Source organism: Lepeophtheirus salmonis, chromosome 4, assembly GCF_016086655.4.
Source record: "Lepeophtheirus salmonis chromosome 4, UVic_Lsal_1.4, whole genome shotgun sequence".
Lineage (NCBI taxonomy): Eukaryota > Metazoa > Arthropoda > Copepoda > Siphonostomatoida > Caligidae > Lepeophtheirus > Lepeophtheirus salmonis.
In genome coordinates this window covers 24517107-24540478 of record NC_052134.2, presented here as the reverse complement: position 1 = coordinate 24540478, position 23372 = coordinate 24517107, and the positions used below count along the sequence as shown (strand labels likewise).

At 32.3% G+C, this 23372-nt stretch overlaps 2 protein-coding genes and 3 long non-coding RNA genes across 5 annotated transcripts in view; 2 read left to right on the top strand and 3 right to left on the bottom strand.

The window, feature by feature from the left end:
* The window catches only part of LOC121117028 (uncharacterized), a 72606-nt gene extending 66955 nt beyond the window's left edge, over window positions 1-5651 (top strand). Inside the window, exons 103-108 of the mRNA XM_071887738.1 lie at window positions 54-420; window positions 2089-2222; window positions 2280-3352; window positions 3414-3591; window positions 3648-3701; window positions 4680-5651. Coding sequence (XP_071743839.1) covers window positions 54-420; window positions 2089-2222; window positions 2280-3352; window positions 3414-3591; window positions 3648-3701; window positions 4680-4771 — 1898 coding nt within the window. The 3' untranslated portion in view covers window positions 4772-5651. The remainder of the gene's footprint in view (window positions 1-53; window positions 421-2088; window positions 2223-2279; window positions 3353-3413; window positions 3592-3647; window positions 3702-4679) is intronic.
* LOC139905249 (myosin light chain kinase, smooth muscle-like) lies at window positions 4863-5790 on the top strand. Its single transcript, XM_071888047.1, has 2 exons — window positions 4863-5477; window positions 5548-5790. The coding sequence occupies exons 1-2, from the start codon at window positions 4863-4865 to the stop codon at window positions 5788-5790; spliced, it is 858 nt and encodes a 285-aa protein (XP_071744148.1).
* An 11269-nt stretch (window positions 5791-17059) lies between these two features.
* LOC121116320 (uncharacterized) lies at window positions 17060-18390 on the bottom strand. Its single transcript, XR_005863820.2, has 2 exons — window positions 17840-18390; window positions 17060-17776 (listed from the first exon to the last, which is right to left on the bottom strand). It is a non-coding gene; the product is annotated as an uncharacterized lncRNA (long non-coding RNA).
* Window positions 18391-20618: 2228 nt separating this feature from the next.
* LOC121115579 (uncharacterized) lies at window positions 20619-21778 on the bottom strand. The gene is made up of 3 exons (XR_005863593.2): window positions 21540-21778; window positions 21221-21480; window positions 20619-21156 (listed from the first exon to the last, which is right to left on the bottom strand). It is a non-coding gene; the product is annotated as an uncharacterized lncRNA (long non-coding RNA).
* A 592-nt stretch (window positions 21779-22370) lies between these two features.
* On the bottom strand, window positions 22371-23107 carry LOC139905179 (uncharacterized). Its single transcript, XR_011779733.1, has 3 exons — window positions 22858-23107; window positions 22573-22801; window positions 22371-22506 (listed from the first exon to the last, which is right to left on the bottom strand). It is a non-coding gene; the product is annotated as an uncharacterized lncRNA (long non-coding RNA).
* Between the last annotated feature and the right edge of the window lie 265 nt (window positions 23108-23372).

Sequence of the window (23372 nt, the reverse complement as noted above, 5' to 3'; positions counted from 1 at the left end):
TAACAATCATTTTAACTAGTACTATATATCTCAATTTTGATTTATTCCTTTAGTTGATCCAGATACAGGCAAAAAGATTCGTGGACAAAAGTGTGAAGTCAAGGACTATGACCAATTTGTCTTTGATATTTACTCTAAATTCATCCCACAACCTGTTGAAATTAAGACACAACAAAGTGTATACGACAACTATGACATACTTGAGGAAATTGGTACGGGTGCCTTTGGAGTGGTTCATCGTTGTCGTGAAAGCAAAACTGGACAAGTTTATGCAGCTAAATTTATACCGATATCTCATGCTATGGAAAAGGCCCTGATTAGAAAGGAAATTGATATTATGAATCATCTTCATCATAATAAGTTAATTAATCTCCATGATGCCTATGAAGATGAGGAAGAAATGGTTCTGATTTTTGAATTGTAAGTCAAGCTTTTAAATATATATAATTCATATAACAATTAGTTTCCCCCACTAATATTAAAACATCTGAGATTCACAAATAAATCATCCAATTATATTTGTAGTCCAGTAAATGTTATGTGTATATATGTATGCTTTAATAATATTAAATTTTACATGAATGAAACTAAAATAAAAAATAACATGATCTGCCCCATGTTACAAAAACCAATTTGAGTCTACTCATGGTACATACAAATATTATGTTAATGCATGTTAGACGGTTTTTTCAATGTTTTCTGTGTCTTATGTTCGTATTTTATAACTCATTTACATATGTGGATGTTAATATAGAAAAGAAAATTTTGTTGATATACTATTATTATTTATGTATTATGTATACCTATACATAAATATGTTCATAGGAACACTATCATTACTAGAGATGTGAAAATTGTCAAAATGAAAGATATTTTTTTTAACAGTAAATGGTAATAATCTAATAGATGTTAGTACTTACTCTTATTTATAATGTAACTTTATTTTAAACATTCAAACGTATTAGCAAGCAGATAACACAATAGTTTATAGTGATATTTAGATTAGCAAAAATGTTATGATAAAATTGAGTTTAAGAAAAGAAAGTTAAAGAAAAGTTGTACTCGTACTATCAATCTTTCCATAAGTTTTTTTTATTATTTATTGACCATAACAGATAGAATGAGGCAAAGGAACAAAATAGCGATTCCGGGAGTACTCACTCACCTTAAAAAAACTTGCAACCCTAGTGATAACCTAGTGAAAGTATGTAATATGTTGACTCCCTAAGTTACCATGATTCTTACATCATTTTCCCATTCGACCCTTTTCACATCTCTAATAATTACTATGTATGTATATATGTACATACTAATCTGCGTATTTTCTCTTTCTTTTTTTTTGTTCTAATATTGAGTATCATTTTATAATTAACCGCTAATGCAGACACATATGAAAAGCAACCATAAGTCCTTTTAATAGATGAGTCTTTATATGTCTATTATATAGGATATTGTGTATTGATTGTCTGCTATTAGCAAGCTATTTTTTTTTTCTTTTTTGTCCGTTATATATATAAAAAAATAAACCAATTTTACGATATATAAAATATATATTTTATAAACGTATATATAGACATTCATTTCACTTCTTTTTTTTTTAAACAACAAATTATATTAACTGACATCTATTAATCAAGACCGAAAACCTCACAAAAAAACTACAACTTTTTAAAGCACTGTATTAAAAAAAAAATTATAAAAAAAGGAGATTTTATTCAAATTGAAAAAGAAATTACAGTCGGAATTAAAGCATCGCAGCTTATATAGAATATAACAATAAAATAAAAATCAATTAAACGAAGGGGATGATGAGTTCAAGTTAATTTTAAGAAACACAATTTTAAATTGAAAAAAAGATTTATTCGAGGAATTATGATGAATAACTTTCTTCATTATTTTTTTTAGACTAAAAATATTTTACTACTTTATTTACCAACAAAAAAAATTAATTCCTCGAATTACAATTGGAAAATCCCAATAATTAAACTACTATTTTTTTCTGCGCTGCCGCTGTTCCTGCTTACCTTGTTTTTCCAACTCCTTTTTTAGTGTATCGGGAGACACATTAATGTCTCGAATATATTCCAGCTTGTCCGGAGGAGAACTTTTCGAGAAGATAACTTCAGAAGGTTACACCATGTCTGAAGCTGAAGTCATTAACTACATGAGACAAATTTGTGAAGGAGTAAAATTTATGCATGAACGGAACATCATACATTTGGGTAGTTATTTTCATTCATTCTCAAGGTATTATTTTTAATTTGTTTGTTAACCTTTAGACATCAAGCCTGAAAATGTCATGTGTCAAACTTCAAAAAGCACAAATGTCAAATTAATTGACTTTGGACTTGCGACAAAACTGGATCCAAATGAACTTGTCAAAATATCAACAGGTACAGCTGAGTTTGCTGCTCCTGAAATTGTCGAGAGAGAACCAGTTGGTTTCTATACTGATATGTGGTCCATTGGTGTTCTTTCATATGTTCTTTTGTCTGGTCTTAGTCCATTTGCTGGATCTTCAGACATTGAAACTTTGAGAAATGTGAAAGCTTGTGACTGGGAATTTGATGAAGAGGCCTTTAAAAACGTGTCTGAGGAGGGTAAAGATTTCATCCGAAGATTACTCATCAAATCAAAGGAAAAGAGAATGAATGCCCATGAATGTTTACAGCATTCTTGGTTAACTGGAGATCATTCTCACAAAACTCTTGAGATTGCTCGTGCAAGATTTTTTGCTATTCGTGAGAAAATACGTCAAAAATACGCTAATTGGAATGAATTTGTTCTTCCTTTGGGCCGTTTATCTGAATTCTCATCCCTCCGTAAACTTCAAATGGAGAAATATCGAATGCAAGAAGTTCTCATTGACCGCAAGTGTGCTGCTCCTCGCTTTGTTATCAAGCCTCAGTCCACTTTCGCGATCGAGGGAAATTCTGCAAGGTTCACATGTAGAATTATTTCCCTCACATCTTGTTCCATTTCATGGTATCATAACAACGTTGAACTCAAACAGAGTGTTAAATACATGAAACGCTATATTGGAGATGACTATACATTCATCATTAATCGTGTAAAGGTCGCCGATAGAGGAGAATTTATTATACGGGCAGAGAATCATTATGGTGTAACAGAAGAACCCGTGTTCCTTAATGTACAGCCTTCTCCACAAGAACTACCTAGATATACCCCAGATCCATTGCCACAAAGGAAACGTCAGCCTAGAACATACAAACTATTTAAGCAAGAAAGAAGCACTGCACCCATGTTCACTTTTCATCTACGTCCACGTGTTATTCAAGAAGGCCAAACATGCAAACTTTTGGCTTGTCTTTCAGGACATCCTCATCCTACGGTAATCATGATGATTTCAATTATGGAATAAACTAATCAAAATTATATTTTCTTTTCTCTAGATCAAATGGATGAAAGGGGGTAAAGAATTGGATGCTGGAAAATATCCAATTACACATACAGACGGAGTGATTACAATTGAAATTATCAATGCTCAGCCCAGTGACTCAGGAAAGTATCGATGTGTAGCCAGTAATGACTTGGGATCGGATGCGTCCGAATGTGTGGTCATTTGTGAGGGTATGTATTATCTTTGATTTTAACTGAACTATATTATTATTTTATTTTATTAAAAGGTCCAAATATGAGTGACGAACAAATGTCAATGTCATCTTCTATTCTTTATTCCGGTAAATAAGACATATCTATATACATAAATACAAATAAATAATTTTCGACACAACTTCATAATAATTATGTGCCTGACCTACAGGTAGATCACATCAGCAATAAAAGCTATATAATTTTAAATGTGAAAATAAACGTATGCATCTATGTACCTTAGAGGGTCAATATATTTATTTTCTTTTTTCTTTTTTTATACTCACAGATCACAGATATATTTCTGCTTATAGCGGGAAATAGATGTTCTTTTATCCAAATTATCCTCTCATATTTTTCATTAAAAAATATTATAAAAACACAAAAAAATCACAAAAACATACACTAATGCCAAAATAGTACCTACTACCCTACTTACTCATATTTTTCCAAATACCCTTCTCTCACTCTCTCTCTCTTACTTTCCTTACTTTTGCTGCTGGAGAAACGCTTTGGAAAGCCCATCAAATTATTTTTTTAATTTCGTACATCAGTAGTATGTAAGTTTCTTGGAATCCTATTTGTTTGGGTTATAAAATTATGAAACAGCTTTTATTTATGCTGATTTATACTAACAGAGTTAATCTTGTATTTATATTGTATTAAAGTATCTTTGATCTACATAAAAAAATATTTTCTTCCTTATATAATTTTCTTAATTTGAATGGTTTCATGAATCATTTAAACAAATTATTTTTCTTAAAATATGTATCTATATTTACTTGGTCAATCTTTATTAAAAATTAACCATTAAATATTGTCCCTCAGATATGTGATAATCATTATCATTTGCAATCAAAAGACATTTGCAACAATCCCTTTAAACAAAACAAATATAAGTGCAATGAAGGAGGCAAGTCTTCAGTATGAAATTAGAAGATATTTAGCTTCATCATTGAAAGTTTATATATTGGGTTTTTTTGTTTTGTTTATCTCTTTTTTTTTCCTTTTTTAAAGGTTCCTTGTTGTACTTTGATGATATTAATAGTTTGTTTTTATTTTTCTAGATAAAAGATTCATTGATCACTCTCAGCGAGTGGTGAATAACTTGACAAATGGGCAATTTGATTCTGATGATAACAAAAAAGAAAAAGAATAAAGCGTATCGTCGAACAGATTCAACTGCAAGTGGTGGATCAAGGTCTCGTAATACAACAAGAGAACTGGCTCTGCCCCCAGATGACTCTCTCATGTGTCCTCCTTCATTCATCACAGGTCTAAAACCTGAAATGGAAATACGTGATGGGTGTAGATTCAATATATCTGTCACTGTTAAAGGAGACCCTGATCCTCAAGTAACTTGGACCAAAGATGGTAAAACTCTTTCATCTAATGCAGAGATGGAAGTAAAATATAAAAACGGAGTTGCATCATTTAGTATATCAGAATTATATCCTGAAGATGCTGGACGTTACATATGTAAAGCCACCAATACAAAAGGAGCCGTAGAAACATCTTGTAAATTAAAAGTACTTCCTATTGTAAAAGGACCAATTACGAATGGATCTCATGCCTTGGCTTCACCAAGAATAGCCAAGCATATTCAGTCCTTAGTTGTAAAAGACTCTGATCCAGTCAGATTTGAAGCCACAATGTCAGCACCTGGAGGATCCTCTAAGTTTGATGTTGTTTGGCTTCATGATGAAAAAGAAATTAAGCCTTCAAAGGATTTTGTTTATGGAAATAAGGGAAATACATACACACTCGACATAACAGAAGTATTTCCAGAGGATGCTGGAACATATACATGTGAGGCATTCAATGATGTTGGAGAATGCTTTACAACGTGTTATTTAGTTGTTCAAGTTCCTGGCGAGGATACAAAACAAAAAGGAGTCCCAATCATTAAGACCTTCCCTAAATCCTTGTCCGTAGATAAAAAAACAACCCGCAACCTTTGTTGTCGAGTTTGAATCGCCTCCAACGACAGTTTCCTGGACGAAGGATGGAAAACAGTTAAAGGAAATACCCTTGAAAAATAGAATGACCATAAATAAAAATGTGGCATGCTTAGATATTATGGAATGCTCAAACGGAGATAATGGTCAATACGCAATCATTGCTACCAATAAAAAGGGTGATACCAAAGCTGCTTTCTCCTTAAATGTTCATACATAACTACAACTCTAAAATTATACATTTAAAAGAAAAAATTACTTAAAAATGGAAAAAAGTTTAAAAAAAAAAAAATATTACGGAATACTATACCATAAAACATACCGCTTCCTCGACATTTTAACTCTTTAAAAAGCTTACATAACATAAGTTTTATTAAAAGCGTCGGCTTCACTTCTTGGATTACGTTGTTTAAAAGGAATACTTTAAAAAATTCATCGCTTTATATTTTTTAGATTGATTGTTGCAAATAAATATAGACTAAGTACACGTTCTCTACTCTCCCAGAGAGCTGTACAACCCCAAATTACTTTTTTTTTTAAATAATAATAATAAAAGAAATAAAAAAGGTGGCTAGCATGTGTCACGAATAATAATTAAACTTGCTGTGACTTTATTGACTTTAATACCATCTTTGTTTCTCGCACACATATGAAACTTGCCTTTTTTCTTTCTTATTTTATATATAAAAAGTTTTATAATTATATTTAATTTTTCTTTGTAAAATGACTTTCTTACTAAGGAATCGTCTTTTGCACTTCGGATAATGATAAATATTTTCCAAACGATTTCTTGTTGACAAAGTCATTAAAATGAAAAAATATTTTTTTTTTCTGAAATTAAAACGCACAATTTAACTATATTATTATTAATTAAAAGATACATAAATAAACTGTGATTGTTTATTGTGAGTTTTTATATAAAAAACCATTCAATTCTTTTATCTTTTATTTTTATCATGAATAGTACTTAAAAAATTAAAATTATGATGTTTAAAATTAAGAAAATGCTTTTCATTTTTATTTGTTCTTCATTAAAGAAAAAACTGATTATATGTACAAGTCAACAAATTTTTATTTTTTCAAAGATAGTATAGGATATTTATTTTCGACTCTATTCTCCTGGTTTGGCTTATTGATAAGCTCCAATCTCCATATGACTCATTCATGATTGTTTTTATATCAAAAGAAGTCATTGGTCTAAGAGGCAAGGCAGCAAAAAATGTAAGTTTAGAAAATTGGAGGGGTAGACGTTGCTAATAATTTTAAGTCGTTCATATAGACAATTAAATCATGTAATTTCATCGTTCATATAAGGTAAAAACTTGTCCATTTTGCAGAAAAAGTATCACAACATTTTAATACTAACTATTAACTTTGTTGTCTTCTTATAACAGTGTTAATTTATGAAAATGAGCAATTTAAATTTTTGCATGCTTTTTGGATGCAAGTCACTCTGGATTTTTATTTTCCACCATTTGTAGTATGCAAGAATAATAATACAAAAGTATTGGTCTACGGAATCCCCTCCTTAACAATAACAGGAGTCAAAAGACAGTGGAAACAATTTTATAGATCTAAGTATTCAAGGTGAAGGTTTTGCCCCTTAGCTACTCTTTGACTTCAAACACAAATATCTCACTGAATACTTAACCAATTATATTCTTAAAACAAAAATAATTTTATTCTTATTATATTTTATGATATTAATGGGATACCCGCATGTTCATACAAGTTGTATGTAACCGATAGATATTAATCTCCTGAGTTTGAGTGTGAATAAGCATATTATTAGTCATGAAAAATATGCAATTGCTTAGAAAATTAGGATTTTTAAAGTTAAACTTTCATACTTTCTAACGGCACATTTTTATCTTGATTATTCTCAATTTCAAACAACGAAACCAAACGCATAATATTTTTTACTTAATTCCAGCGCTTAGAAATTATTACGAATTTCTTAATATAAGGATCGTTTTCAACTTTTCAATCAATTTAAACTCCGCATGTATCAATGGATAAACTTCTTCAGGACCCCTTTTGATAATATAGTCGTAGGCAAGATCTCGTGATGGATATTTGGGGATGGATAAAAGATGGAGTTAGATACAGTGTGAGTTGTTCGGGTTCTGAGTCTTTATGGTAACGAGTTCAAATCAAATTCGAGTCCATGAAAAAATAACTCACTTTGATATATGTACATTATACATACAAAATGTTTATGAGCAGAATTTTTAAAAGTCAATGAATTGAGATTAGAAATTATTTAAATATGAAATACTTTATGAATAACTGACTCCTATATTTATTTAATTATATGATGTTTTCTTTGTTTTTGTGGAAACTCATATATTTTCGTATTAATTATAATTAACATAACTAAAAAAATTATTTTAAGACTCATCTTTTTTAGTTAAAAAATTGAATTTTTGATTTGATCTCTATTTTGAATCCAGAGAGATGCTTCTTGCCTCAGTCTTTCTCCCCGAATTCAAAGTAGAGTTTTTGGAAGAATATGAGCACAAATTCCAGGCTCAAAGTTGTCTGACTGAAGAACTCAGAGCCATGGAAGATTCAGAACCTTTGTCAACCAAACAGTGCAGAAGGAAAAAGCTTCTTGTAGACTTTTTACCTAAAGACCAAGTAAACTGACACTTTGAAACAAAAACTCAATCGATACTTTTCTGATGAATCAAGTGGCATTTGTTATATGCTGTTGTACAGAAGAATTAAGAAAGTTTCATTTAAGATGAATACCATCCTCCCAAAAAGTACCTAAAGTGACAGGCTCTTCTCTAAAGACAATTTAGTCCTTAGGACAGACGGCAAATATAGGATAAATATTTCGAGATTCAGCTACTTTTGAATACTAATGACTGTTTATAAATATAAAGGTTTATTATATAAATTAGTTCTAACCGTATTAATTTAAATATAAAATAAAATTCAAATAAAAAAATCCAGTTTAATTAAAAGAAATAGATTTTTATTAATATAAAAAAACTTAACTAAATGAACTAGTAGAAAATAATTTATATATGTCCAAGTGATTAGACAAGGAAATTTGAAAAAGGATAGTTTAGTAAAGGTTAAACCGGATTTCTTATTTTATTCCAATTATACAAAAAGGACACTTATGGTTACTTAGTGTAGTCACGGGCTTGTAACAGGTGACCATTAGACCAGGTTTGATTGAAATAACTATAACAATGGAACTATTATGGAAAGTTTTAATACTATAAATTTATACAAGGTCTGAATTTACTGGATTTGTTGACAAGTAGTCGTAAGAACATTCATTCCTACAAAAAAAAATCCTTCATGAACAAATGAACGATGTATGGCCGGAAGAGAAAAGGAAATATTATTTGAGCTTCTATTTAGTTTCACGAGTGAAATGGACGGTTACCGTAGTTTTTACTCAAACAAATGAGTCTGATGAGGCCTAATGAAGCTTAGCACCGTAACACGCCTTTTTATATTGTATTTTGAACTTATCTTAAGGATTTCTTTTGATATATTGATATGTTTAGTCAAAGGACTCAAAGGAAAGAGCAGACCCTCAATAGAAGAAGAACATGTATTTCCTTCTCCTTACTGATTGGGTTAAAATTTTCAGGCCATCATATGTATTTGAAAGGTCTTTGATAAGTTTTATTTACTGTTTTGTGGGCTTAATTTAACCATATGTTAAATTAAGAATTTACAGTATATTTTTCCAAATGTGTAGTGCAGTGTATTATAAAAAGGATCAGCTACGGATAAAAAGTATCAAGCCTTCTCATGCATGAAAATGTGTATTTTTCCAAAAAAAAACATAAATAGAAGAATTTAATTCCATAAAAATTACTAATTAGACTCCAACCAAAGACTCAAGAGTTTGTCAAGTAAATTAATCAAATAAATGAAAGATTTTTTTACTATGTGAGGGATGATTATCCTTCTTAAATTATTTGATTTATGCCATTTTGGGAATAATTTTTCTGAGGAAGTCTCCAGAAAGACGGTGGAGTATAGTCCATAATGCAATTATGTATTTGAACATTATTAGGTATAAAAATTCCAAAGCTTTCGTTTAACTGAAACTTTTTAGTTGGGAGTCTGTCTCATGTATTCAAATGTTCATTTACCTCGATGAAGTCTTTCTGTTTCTTCAGAAAGACTTCCTAGATTACTTTGGACTGGTTCTCATCCTCATTTAGATGATAATCTCAGAGAAATTCAGTCCTCAGAATCTGTCTCTTTTGTGACAAAGGACCAACATAACGAAGAGCTAATATCGTTTTGGATAAGGATTTTTTTTTAAATATCACTCAATATAGTCCATTCACTAATTACTCCTTGACACGTAGTAACGGATGATTTACTTAATTTAAGTTCTTTGTGTGACACTAATTTCAAGGAGCTTTGAGGAAAGTGACCAACTTAATTTTTAATGAAAGTCAAGATATTTTTATTTAAGAATTATTACTTTCTAGCTCCTAAATAACGACAACGACAACATACGAACATATATCAAGACTTTATCTTCATAAATTGTATATAAACAGTAATATTATATATATCAGAGCCCTGTAATCTCTTGTTCAATGAAAGGAAATATGGGTGTTTTAATAATTTATAGTAAATTTCAAAGCATTTTTGAACTACGAACTCTTGACTCATACTTTATATCAATCTGAATATTACTTTTTTGTTATAGAATGTGAATATTTAATACAAATACGATGATAGATAGTGTTTTTAAATTTATATTGAAATCTGCTTCAACTTATTAATTCGGCTTATATTCTTTTTTTTCATTAAGTTAGAATTTATTTTAGTATCCATGGGTTATAGATAATTTCAAATTAGTTGATTTAAACTTATTCCATCAATTATCTGAATATTATAATATTATAAAGATTAGGGAGAAGGATATTGACATTAAATTTGATTTCCACACCATGCATACAATTATATAATCTACGGAGATAAAGTGATGATGAGGATTTCAACAATCCTTCTTCAGTATTCTTGGCTCTTTAATTGGTTATTTGGAAATTTATCAGAGCATAATGCAGAATAAAAGGACAGTATTAAGTCCTTTCGACGGACAGCTTTTATCCAACTATCCCAATTCTCTATTGACTATTATTATACAAGAAAACAAAACTTGAAATTGAATTGTGCTTTATGATTCAATCTAAACTTTACTTGGATCTCTAGGAAACCTAGGGAAACTTCAGATGAAGTGCCCTTGTTCAAATTGGAGCAAAGGTAAGCAGCACAAATAACGTTCATAAACGTTTATGAAAGGCATACGGCTTCTCTGGAACCGGAGGTTACAGGTGTTTTTTAATACTAAAATGTAAGCCAAAAAGGTGAGCAATTTGAATGAACGTGATAAAATGTTGGTATATCAGGATAACTACAGCAACAAGTAAAGATCTTATTCAATTTACATTAGAATTATTGATCCTTTTTGATAATATTAGAACTAAACGGTTGTATATTTTATATAAATTTTATTCGTTTCTTCAAAATAGACATAAACAAAAAAACTTATTTAAATTTACTTTTCAATATCAAATGTAATGATTTAAAAATCATATTTTTGAACATACCTAATGTTTTACCTAAATATTTTTACTTAATATATTCTAAACATGAATACATTCACCAAATAAACTACTTTTGCAGTATGTTGTGATGTTATGGCATGTTCTATTACAGAGGTGTCCCTTTTTTTTGTAAATGAACTAAATTTTTTTAGTCTGTACAATTGCACAACTTAAAGCTTTGTTCATTTCCATCTGACAGAAATGATGCAGTCAGTGACATTGTAACTTCATTTTCTCTGGGAACTTCATCGACACTGAGGAATAACTCCTTGCAACACTCAAACTGCTTTCTTAAAGCTTCTTCAAAGCTGTTTTAAGATATAATTTTTTGTCCTTAATCTATATTATCCGTTCTGTACTAGATGGATCACATCCGCCAAAACGTAGTGGGGATCCATTTTTCAACGGTCTATACTTGGAACATGGGCTTTGAAGCACTGTCCTACGTCAGTCTCCTTAAACTATCTTCATAAGAGTTGCATTATCCTGTTTGCTTGTTTGTCTTGCTTATTATTAGTTCTTCTCTGTTACACTTGGCCGTCAATCATCTCCATATTCCCCCATGGCAACAGTGGAAGTTCTGAAGTGTGGCATTGAAGGCCGACAAAAATTTTCCATCACTATTTTGTTCTCAAATTGTTGATAGAATACCCATTTCTTGTCATTAACTAGCGTTCTCTCCATGCCCTTCACATCCTTTTTTTAATTAGTGAAAAATACTATGGGAAGATCTTATCTTCTCCTATGGGTGTCTAGTATGGGTACATGCAATCACTACAAAGAAATTTGCAAGGAAAATATAAAACACCATTGAAAGGAAATCACTCTTGGAAATTACTCATACATTTCGATCGACACCAACAGTAGAAATAGAGGCAGTTTTGGTTATTGCTCCTCTTGACATATACATTAAGAAACAGGCTACGAAATCAAGATGGAAAACGAAGCATTTATTACGTTGTACCTAGGTTAGAATTGGTAATCGTCCAAAACGTCGTGTGGATCGGTTCTATAGTGATAAAATACTTATACAAGTCGGAATGGATCAACCAAGTCACTACATAATAAGTAAACGCATTTGGATAGATAATAGTCCAATAAAGATTCCTTACACGATCATCTATACGGACGGGTATAAAGACAAAGACGGAAACACTGGGGCTGGACGGGCCATCCCCAAAAGGTGATGCATCAATTTTTCATTCAATGGTTTAATTGAATGAAGAGGTTTCTGTGTTTCAAGCAGAGATTTTTGCCATAACACAAGTTCTATAAGCTTTTCTAAAGTACGAAAAACACTGAACAATGTAATAATCAGTTAGACTCCTAATCAGCAATTGCTCCAATCTTTAATACACTTACTAGTAGTAAAGAAGTTTTAAAATTTAAAGAAACTATTATCAAGGAATGAGTGAGAAAAATATACATCCAGAATAGTGCAAAGGACATTCTGAGATTACAGGAAATGAATTTGCAGACCATCTTGTGAAGAGGGGTACTGAGAGCCAAAATCAGTTTACTATTGGGATGCCTCCCAGCTACATAAAGAAGGTAATGCAATACTTCTATCAATATTGGTATGACCGATATAAAAAAGATAAAAACTATGAAGCATACACATACTATGCTTAATAACCCGAAGTCGAAATGTATCCAGCTCGGAAGAGAATAACAGAGACTCATTGTACAGGCCTACACTGGGCATGGCCCTTTTCTAGCCCACTTAAGCAAGTGGAAGTAGATAAGCTCACCGTTCAATGTCTGTATGGAAGAATGGCAAGGTGCATACCATCTCATCAATAGATCCCCCACCCTATCCTACGAGAGACATCAAGGCATTAATGATGAAAACGTAGACATTTGTTTTTTTAAATTTATGAAATGTAAAAATAAATATATATTATTGATCAAAATTTTAATGTAAACTAGGTCTGCTGTAGTAGCACAAATACCCCGTTGTTTAGTCTTGTTCGTTGTTTTATATTTGTAGAATTTTATTTTGTGTACGTATGGCTAGCAGTAACAATATTTAACTAATTACAAATTAACGGGCCAGCTAAAAAATACACTAGATTTACATAACTGTTCATACATTTTCTTTGAGTTGGACTCAGAAGTTAAGACACGAGACTAGACTTGGACTCGAAAGACTCGATGCTTTATTGGATTTTTTCCTGAAGACTAGATGTTAATTAAATCATGCCAACAGTAAAGTAGAATTGATTAAAATGAATTACCCAATCTCAGTTTTGAGTAATCCATGATCATATTTATTATAAATATTGACACCTAATGTTAAATCAGTTAATAGATTTTAACTCAATTATTTTTCGATTGGATGTTCATTTTTTTTTATAAATAAAACAAACGTTTGTAAAATTTATTGGATATTATGTACAAAGAAGATTAAAAGGATTAACAGTATGTACCGCAAGACAAAATAACTGAGTCAAGAGATCTCATTTCACAACACCTTGATAATTTTCAGTAATGCTGTTGATTATGAAAGTCCTTTTAGTTCGATTTTCGTTGTAATAATACATTTTCCCATTAATATATTATATTCTTTGAGCAGAGTAGACTTGATAAAGTATAATTGAAAATAAAAGATCCTTTTCAGTTAATTTTTCATAACATAATTTTAAATAATTGAATGTTTCTATCGATATCCACTTGAAACCCACATAATAGATGATAGTTGTATTAAGTATGAAATAGATGGCTGACATAACATTTTTAAACATTTTTTTTATAAAAAGGAGCTAAAATATCTTCTCCGGCTAGAAGGGTTGAGTTGCCAACTTTAACTAATCGGAAGAAATGATATTTTTTCATCTCAAATGAATTGAACTAGCAAGAAAATGATATTTATTTAACCACCGAATGAATAATTTCATTCATTAAAATCTTAATGGTAATATTCCACATTTGAAATTTCAAGTCTCTTTGAACTAGGTTTTAATCTAAATTTAATAACTGGACAACCCGAAATGAATTAAAAATAGTTATCAATGATTTATTAAGTAAAAATTCACTAATTTTGTGTGTTGTGCAAAATACCTGAAGCCGATTTCGTTATGTAAATATTATAAATTATAATATTTTTAAAAACTTATTCTTCTATCCAATTTACTCTTATTTTTGTAAGTACACGATTGATATCTAATTTTTGTTTGTGCTCCGACAAATTTGAGTTGTCATATCTCAAATACTTTTTCTCCCTTAATTTTATTTCATCAATTTTCCGTTTACACCTTACCTTAGCCATTGGTATATATTAGTCATATTGGTTTTATTATCAAATTCTGTTCTTAATCCTAGAGATGTTATAGCATTTTTTAAGGTACGTCAATTTAGTTATCATTTGTTTATCTATTTTCTGTCGCAAAATCTTCATGTTTAAAATAAAGAGATAAAATAACTTTTTTAGAGCTATCCATGACTTGGTTTGACATTCGACCCCGGTTTCACCACCAAAATTTGGAAAATATCAGCTTTCGAATTTTTATAAGTAATATATGTTTTTTAAACCAAAATTTTATGTAAAATTTGCATCTGAAATTAGGAATACAAAATATGTAATAGTTTTTTAGATGACTTAACATCTTAATAACTTATTCTTTCAAAATCACGCAACCTCTCTATTAAAAGTATTTCTGTTTTAATTCAATATGTTATATGTATATACTATTTTATGGTCAATTAGTTATAAATAAATATTATTTTACATGGATTGATTTTTCTTGCTAGACGTGAAATAGGCCATCCAATTGTGTGGTTCCCTGTTGCCAAATTGGTAAGACATATCATTGAAAACTCAATGATAATAAAATAAGAACTTATTTTCATCAAGTTCCAACATCAAGAATGGAAATTCTTAATAAATGGAAATCAGCTGTACTAACAAATTAGATACCTCGTAAAAAATACTATATGTTTATTTTATTGATATTTGATGAGTGTTTATATGCAACTATTACTGTTTATATAGATGGTAAATCAATTGATGGCTCCAAAAAACTTATTTTTTTCTTAATCTTAAACTTGAAAATTTTAAAATAGAAACTAAATGAAAAAATGGAGAAAAAAAAGGCGTATCTTAATAAAAAGTGCTACACCATCTTTAAGATAAAAAACAAAAGTGACAATTAAACAAATTAAGAGAAGATGATACTTCAAATTTGTCGGAGGTTAAACATAAAATTAGATATCAATTGTTGCCTACAAAATAAGAGTAGATTGAATGGAAAATGAAGTTCAATTTCTGTACATAAAAAAATCAGATTCAGGTATTTTCTACAACACAAAAAATTAGTAAAATGATAACTCTCTTTTTATAAAGATAATTAATTACTATATTGATTTAATATCTCTGTTTTTATTTACTTAATGATTGAAAACTAGTTTTAATTCATTTTAGGTTGTCAAGTTTTTGGATTTAGAGTAATAATTTAAAGAGACTGGAATTGTCAAATGTGCAATATTGCAAATAAGATTTTAATCAATGAAATAAGTCAATGGTGGTTGCAGAGCGAATAAATACAAGTAGCAAAGTTTTAAGTTTACTTTATTTAACTAAGCATGAGGACGTTACCGAACAAGATGCAATAATTAGAATAAACACCTTCAATCAAACCATTTCTAATCTAATTCAATTAATTTCTGATGAAAAAATATAATTTATTTCTGAAGCAAAAGATGACAGGATTTTCAAATAAAAATAATAATTATAGAACTGAACAAGAAATAAGTTTATTTCATACTTTATAGTTGAATTACTCTACATCGAGTGATCAATGTAATCATAAGTTATTCCAATTAAAGGTGCATAGCATTAATATCTAAATATAATATAATACATAAATATCTGGAAGTAAAAGTTGAACTTGCATTCACAATTGATTATCAGAATCAATTTGAAATGAAATAAATATCAACCAAACTTCATATGTGCCGTGTCTTCTGTTTGAGTAGTGGCAATAATAACAATTTGTTGCATTAAAATACGCAAAATATGGACTAATGGAATCGCCATAGCTCAGTGACAAGGCACTCGGGATATACATAATACTTTATGTATGTATATGGATTTCCCAAACAGATTCCTAGGTTAGATGGAGTAATTGTAATACTATAAAGTTTACTTATACTTAATCAGTACTAATCCATCTAAACAATTAAAGGAATATTAAAAAATAAAAAAAATATGGACTAATTAATGCTTAACATGCTGAATAATCCTTACTTAGGTTATGTATCCATAATATAAGTTTAAAATTCCTGATGTTAGAGGTACACGTTCAATCAAGTATCGTCTATATATATATCTGTTACAGTAGAAATTGAAATCCAGTAGAATCATTGATCAATAATCAATCAATAATTCCACTAGTAGAGATTACAATCCTTTTCTCTTTTAGGACAAATCACAATTTTACTGAGGGAGATAGTAGCATTGAATATTTGAAGAGGTTGTGTGTTTTCGAAAAATATGAAGCAAAATCATTATTACCTATTATATAATTAAAAGTAAATCATTTAGGTTTAGAATTTTAACCGAAATAAGCTAGATATAAATAAAATCTTTTACGTCTTTCATCTTTAAGGGCGTATGATGGCTAGTAATAATTAACCATTTACATAATATTTCCCAGAAATTACTATAGAGACTCTTTTCTACATACTTTTTTATACACTTGTAGACATTCCCATAATATATATATATACCGTTTAAAGTTCCACATTGTCACAAAATAAAATTATTTTCAAATCTTATTCCCACTTGAATAATTTGTAGAATTTGTGTTGTAAAAACATACTAACAGTTAAGATTTACAAATTCATTCGATATCCCAACCTCTGAATCAACAAAAATAAAAACACAATACATCATTGTAATTATAAATTTATATATATCCATACATTACATAGAAACCCATGCAAAATACAAATATTGCTCTATTTTACAGCTCAAATAATCAGATGTTGAGGTCCTGCTCCCATTGATAAAATGCTGGTGAGTTTTTTTTATGTGATTTCCTGAAGGTAAAACAATTAAGACGGACGAAATTATTTGTCGAAATAAAGTCGGACTTGTTGCTTCATAACAAGGACATTCCTTGAATTAGTGGAGAATATCTCCTGCCATATGGAGTTTTTGAATTAAGGAATAGCTACTCTTGTATTAATTCAAAATGATTATTTTTTCTTTGAAGTTATTGAAGGCATCTATGATGTCCTCTAAAATTAAGTATTGTTCCGTTTCTTCTTTATAACTACTCAAATAGGAAAAAATATTGATCACATTTGAAACCAGTGATTTTTTGTTCAGGACAAATATTAATAACTTTTTGTGGTGATTTTCTTCTTTGAAATATGAATCGGCAAAATGCTGCATATTTTTAAATGTTGGCTGGGTTTCTAGTCTTTTCTTGGAATAAGGTTCAACCATTTGGTTGCAAGGTTACCATCTCTTGGAAAAGAATGAGAGGACATATTTTGATCCTCATTTTCAAGTTCATAAGCAAGAGATCCTCGCTTGAATTTGGTGCTTGAATGGCAACCCGGACAGCAGTAATACAAGATAATAAAAGATAATAGCAAGATCTAAAAAATAAAAATTGATTGTAATAATAACTAATATATATCATGAATAAATATGTATAATACATTTGGGGTTGTGTAGTCGGTGTTGTAAAAACATCATAATACTCCACAGCCATGTAATAACTATTGAAGTGTGACTCAATCATCAAAAATAGTTATCATTGTAAATATTCCATGATACTTCGTAAGTGTAGTAGTAAGTGTAGAAACATTCCATGATACTTCGTAAGTATATTAGTAAGTAAAAGGACACCATGACAGGGCCGGATTTATCATCATGAAGGGGCTGAACCCCTAGACCTCTACGCTGCACTTACAACAAAAAGTGCCTAATAGGTCCAGCGTCCCCTCAACCTCCGCAGAGAAATTGCTGAAAACCTCCAGCATTCTTCTCCCCCTACGCTATGGACCCAGGACGCCGTTAATCCGGCCCTGGAGGTTGGAGTTGACCAATTTTCTGATGCAGAAAGAACTTGATATAATAATTAAAATCTTACCCCTCTCTTTCAATTATAATCGAATCACCTCAAGTGAAAATCTCAAGATACTTTTAATAACTAAATAAAAAAGAAAAACAACGTGGATCTACAAAGGTTGTAAACAAAAACCAGTACGTTCTCTAACTCTATAGTACTCCTTGATTTGCCTCTTTGAGTACATTTCTTCTAGTAAGTAGACCTTGACTAGTGCTGTGTCGTTCGCGATCAATTCGTTCTTTTGAACGACTCTTTTTAGTGAACGTATTGAACCGATGATTTGTTCATTTATATCGTAAGCTTCCCATATATAGAATAATATCACTTAACCTCAAGCAAATATTTCTATCCACTTTGAAATTTTTATTAAGTTATTATCAATATATTCAAGAGAAGAAGCATATATTTGTGTATTGTACGGTAGTTCATTAGCTAGCTACTGTGAGTGCACCCTAATTTTCACACACGAACAATTACAAAGTCACCAACCCGACAACTGGACTATTTTTACGAAAGAACTAATCCAATAAAAGAACTGAATCCTTTACAGATTATTCGTGTTTTGTACATGGGGTCTGGTACACTTAAGTCTATTGTAACTATTGAACGAAACAAATCTTTTACAGCCTCTTCCTCGAGCATCATAATGCCATATCATATCTAAAAATACATTACAGAAGACGGGTTGTGCAGGTTTTCTTAACTAAAATGAAAGGTTATATAATATTGGATAAACTTTAATAGAACTTTTAAAATTCAGCATTATAACTTTAAAATTAAAACATCTCAATCCCTTAACTAATAGTAAATTCAATTTGACACAATTTTATTTTCAAATAGCAAGATAGGTCAAAGAAACGGTTTTTGAAGATTGAAACTTTTAAAACATCTTTTTTCCTCCATACACAATAGATCATCTAAAATATGAGATACCCTAGTACACACGTTAAGATAATTATAATTTATATAAAATCGTGACTTTAAGTATATTTTTATCCTTTATATTTACAAAAACAAGAATTAATATAATCTATTTCGATTCACTCTTTCAGAAGCAAGTTCCTTATAATTTCATAATTAACGATGTCCAATGTCCATCCTAGGCATGGACTTTCTTATTTTGAATCTGACTATTATATAAAAATTATAGTTATTATTATATTAGTAAATGATATTTCAACCTTAAACCTCAAAATGTGAAGATCTCATTATCCTATTCAATCCTCAACTCAACAGATCAATCGACTTGTTGTATTTATTAACCACTAAAAATCATGTTTTATTTCAGAAGGGTCTTGAAACAATGTTTTTACTTCCATTCGTTAATATACAAAATCCTCCCAGTAATATGAGGATGGTTAATTGCTACAAAGAATATAGTTGTTTCCCCGAAGGACAAGTGAAGGGTCGAAGTGAGCACAACACAGCCTATGGCTGTGATAAGTTAATAAAACATTTAGATATATTTATTATTATATATCATATTAAGACTTTCATGGATGAGTTTCACATCTTGATCTAGTTCTATAACTCTAGTACATTCCTCTCCATGCCCTCTTGATGAAGAAATTGACTGCATATCGTTATGTATTGTCTTTTATATACTTTTAGCTCATGACGTAGGGATTTGTTTTAAATAGATAGTAATGTACCGTTGGTTTTACGAGTTGATATATTTTAATAGTTATGTCTATCTACATCCTTTTTAAGTGTAATCCCTTATAGAATATATATTTAGTATATGATTGTACCCCCAATCAAAAGGTCTTCTTATTGGCATTACTCCGGTCGTTACTTCCGTCTGTTGGTGGTGTTCGTAGAACACTACAAGTGGCGACGAAAATGGTGAAACTACTACCGAGGTTCACGCTCGCGGAGCTGAGAATGTTCCAGGTTGGAACTTGGAAGTGAGGACGAGTTCAGGGGTAAAAAGAAAGTAGAACTCGTGGCAATGGTGAGAGAGTACATCGAGGGTTGTGGCAATGGTGAGAGAGTACATCGAGGGTTGTGGCAATGGTGAGAGAGTACATCGAGGGTTGTGGCTGTGATCCAAAGTCCTTCGATTTCAACGATGGGGCTCTTGGGGTACGGCAGCCGTCTCCATTCGTGATGGATGGTGCACGAAGGGGCCATAGATGGTCGTCATGGTGGGACGAATTCAAAATTTACGGGTCCTTGTTTGGAGAATTGTCCCCGGAACGTAAAAAGTATCTCCTGCTTCACTGTGCTGGGACAGAGGTCCAACAATGGTTCAACACTATACAGATTGTTGCATTGCCTGAGGAGGACGTCTTCACCTCGACGGTAAGGGCAATTCGGGATGCTTTCTCCCCAACGGAAAGTCTGTTGTTTGAACGCTTCCGGCTCTCTGAGATGAAACAGGGAGCCTGTAGATGATTACGTCACTCGGTTGCGTGGCCAGGCAAAGTTTCGTCGCTTTGCGCGTGGGAGCTGCAAAGTTTCGTTCGAAGACGAAATTATTCTCGACGTGGCGGTTAAGAAAACGTCGTCCCCACGGCTCCGCCAAACTGTCTTCGAGAGAGGCAGCACAAAATTGACAGACGTGTTGCCATTAGCCAGAGCATTGGAAACATCCATCAGCCACGCCAAAGAAATGGGATCGAGTGAAACTGTAATGGCATCCGAGTATAAGGGGTCAAAAGGTCTCCGTCGCTCCAAAGGGACGTGGTCGACGCAAAAGGCTAATCCAAAGATGGACATAGGGAACTGCAAGTTTTGTGGAAGAAGCCATGTCTTCCAAAAGTCAAAATGCCCTGCGATTGGCAAGGAGTGTTCCCGGTGTGGGAGGATGGGCCATTTTAGAGTATGCTGTCCATCATCAGCACCGTCTAGTTCATCCATCTCTTTCCAGCTGAATGAGTAGGGGATATGGCCTGTGCCTTCCTGAGGATAAATGGGAGAAAAGTTAAACTGTTACTTGACCTTGGATCGAACGTGAATATCTTACCGAAACATCTGGTTGATATGTCAAAGGTGATCAAGAAGACGGGTCCAATAGAGGTTTTTGATGGGGGGAAAGGTCAAGACTCTGAGCTCTATCAGGTTGTTGGCTGCATTGTTGGTTCTGACCCTGTTGCTTCGTAAGTTTATTGTATCTCCTATTGGGCAGCCAATTTTCCTGATTACATAGATTTCGGGTTGGTGAAGCTGAGCAAGTCCACCAACGCATGTACGGCTGGCACATCTACAGAATCCCGTGTGGAAATTCTAAAGAAGAAACATAACATTATATTCGACGATTCCAAGGGAAGTACAATGAAACATACACAAGCAGTGATCCACCTGCATGATAATGCTCGTCCCCGTTACATCAGAGCACGTTCAGTGCCACTCGCACTCCGTGAGAAGGTCGCTGTGGAGATCCGAGAGATGGAGAAGCGTGGTACCATTTCCAAGATTGATTCGTCAGAATTGGCCTCTCTAATCGTTTCAGTCCTCAAACCAGATGGAAGTGTTCGGGTTTGTGCCGACTTCTTCTCCAAATTGGATTTCTCGAGGTGTTGTGAACAATATTAATTGGAAGAAAAATCAAGAGTTTTTGGTTATAAATACACAGTTAGGACTTTATAGATATAACGTCTTACCATATGATCTGGCCTCAGCTCCTGCTATTGTGGAGGCAGCTCAAGAGAGGATATTGAGTGGTATTCGGGGTGTCAAGATTTACATAGACGATGTCCTCATATTCTCAAGAAGTTAGGAGGAACACTTTCGTATTTTAAATGAAGTGTTCAGTCGAATCTCGAATGCTGGAGGTCGTCTGAAGCCCGGCAAGTGTATCCTGATGGGTGAGGAGTTAACTTATTTATGGTTTCGCATATCCCAAAGTGGCCGATCCCTGGATCCAGAGTTGATTTGACCGGTTATGGACTTTCCTGTTCCTGCATCGTGTACTGAGGTGAAATCGTTCTTGGGACTTGTACAATACTATGTTTATTTTATACCACATCTATCAGAGGAAGCTTCTCTTGTTTTGTTTTGTTGACTGATGCCTTCCTTATTGGTCTTGGGGCCGTTCTAGTACAGTTGGAAAATGGTATGGAGCGCCCTTGAGAAGAAAGTTTATGGAAGAGTTGCATTTGACACATCGAGGCGTTGTAAAGATGAAGTCTGTGGCTCGAAGTGTCATTTGGTGGCCCGGCTTCGACAATGATGTTGAGGATTTTGTATCAGCGTGTCGCACCTGTCAGGAGAGTGCTCCGGCCCTGACGTCACAATTGACTCCCTTCTCGCCTACGCATGTATGGGAGAGAGTCCACGTGGATTATGGAAAGATAAAGGGCAAAGATTTTTTAATACTTTTGGATGCTGGGTCCAAGTGGATAGAAGCGGCGTACATGACGAATACATCGTCAGAGGCTACGCTTAGGCAACTTTTTGCGTGGTTTTCGCGTTTTGGATTCCCGAAGAAAATACATTCGGACAATGGATCACAATTCACAAGTGATTTTTTCAAAGCAAAGATGTCCGAATGGGGGGGAGTAGCCCATTCTTCTCTCCCCCATATCATCGCAGTCCAATGGGCAAGCTGAAAGAAGAGTAAGGATTATCAAAATGGGATAAAGAAAAATATAGGAGCATCACTTGAGGAAATCTTATTTGCCAACAGGTCAACGCCGTTAGAGCTTGAGAGCACGCGAGCTAAGCTGTTCGGCGCACGCCGTATTCGTACGCGATTGGATGGATACCTTCCGTCTTCTCCTCCTCCTCCTCATTCTCCTTCTCTTTCTTCATCACGAACTGAAAAATTTAAAATCAAAACGGCCGTGTGGTGCCGTTGGTACTGCCTTCAGCAGCCCAAGTGGGTAGCTAAAGTGATAGAAAGGAAGATTGGGGGTGTGCTGTGGTCGGTTCAGACCCCACAAGGAATGGTTAAAAGACCATTAATCAACTTCGTCCTCGAGTAGAAGTTGCCCGAGCAATTTGCTTATAGTTATTGTTTACGTAGATTTGAATTGTCTTAACAGAAGAACACTGAAATGAATATGGAACGATGTCTTCTTTTGGTGTAAACTTTTTTTACTAGAGTGAAAATGGATTTATCATATTAATAAAATAAATGCAGTAAATTGAAACTCATAAGTCATTTTTAAACTACT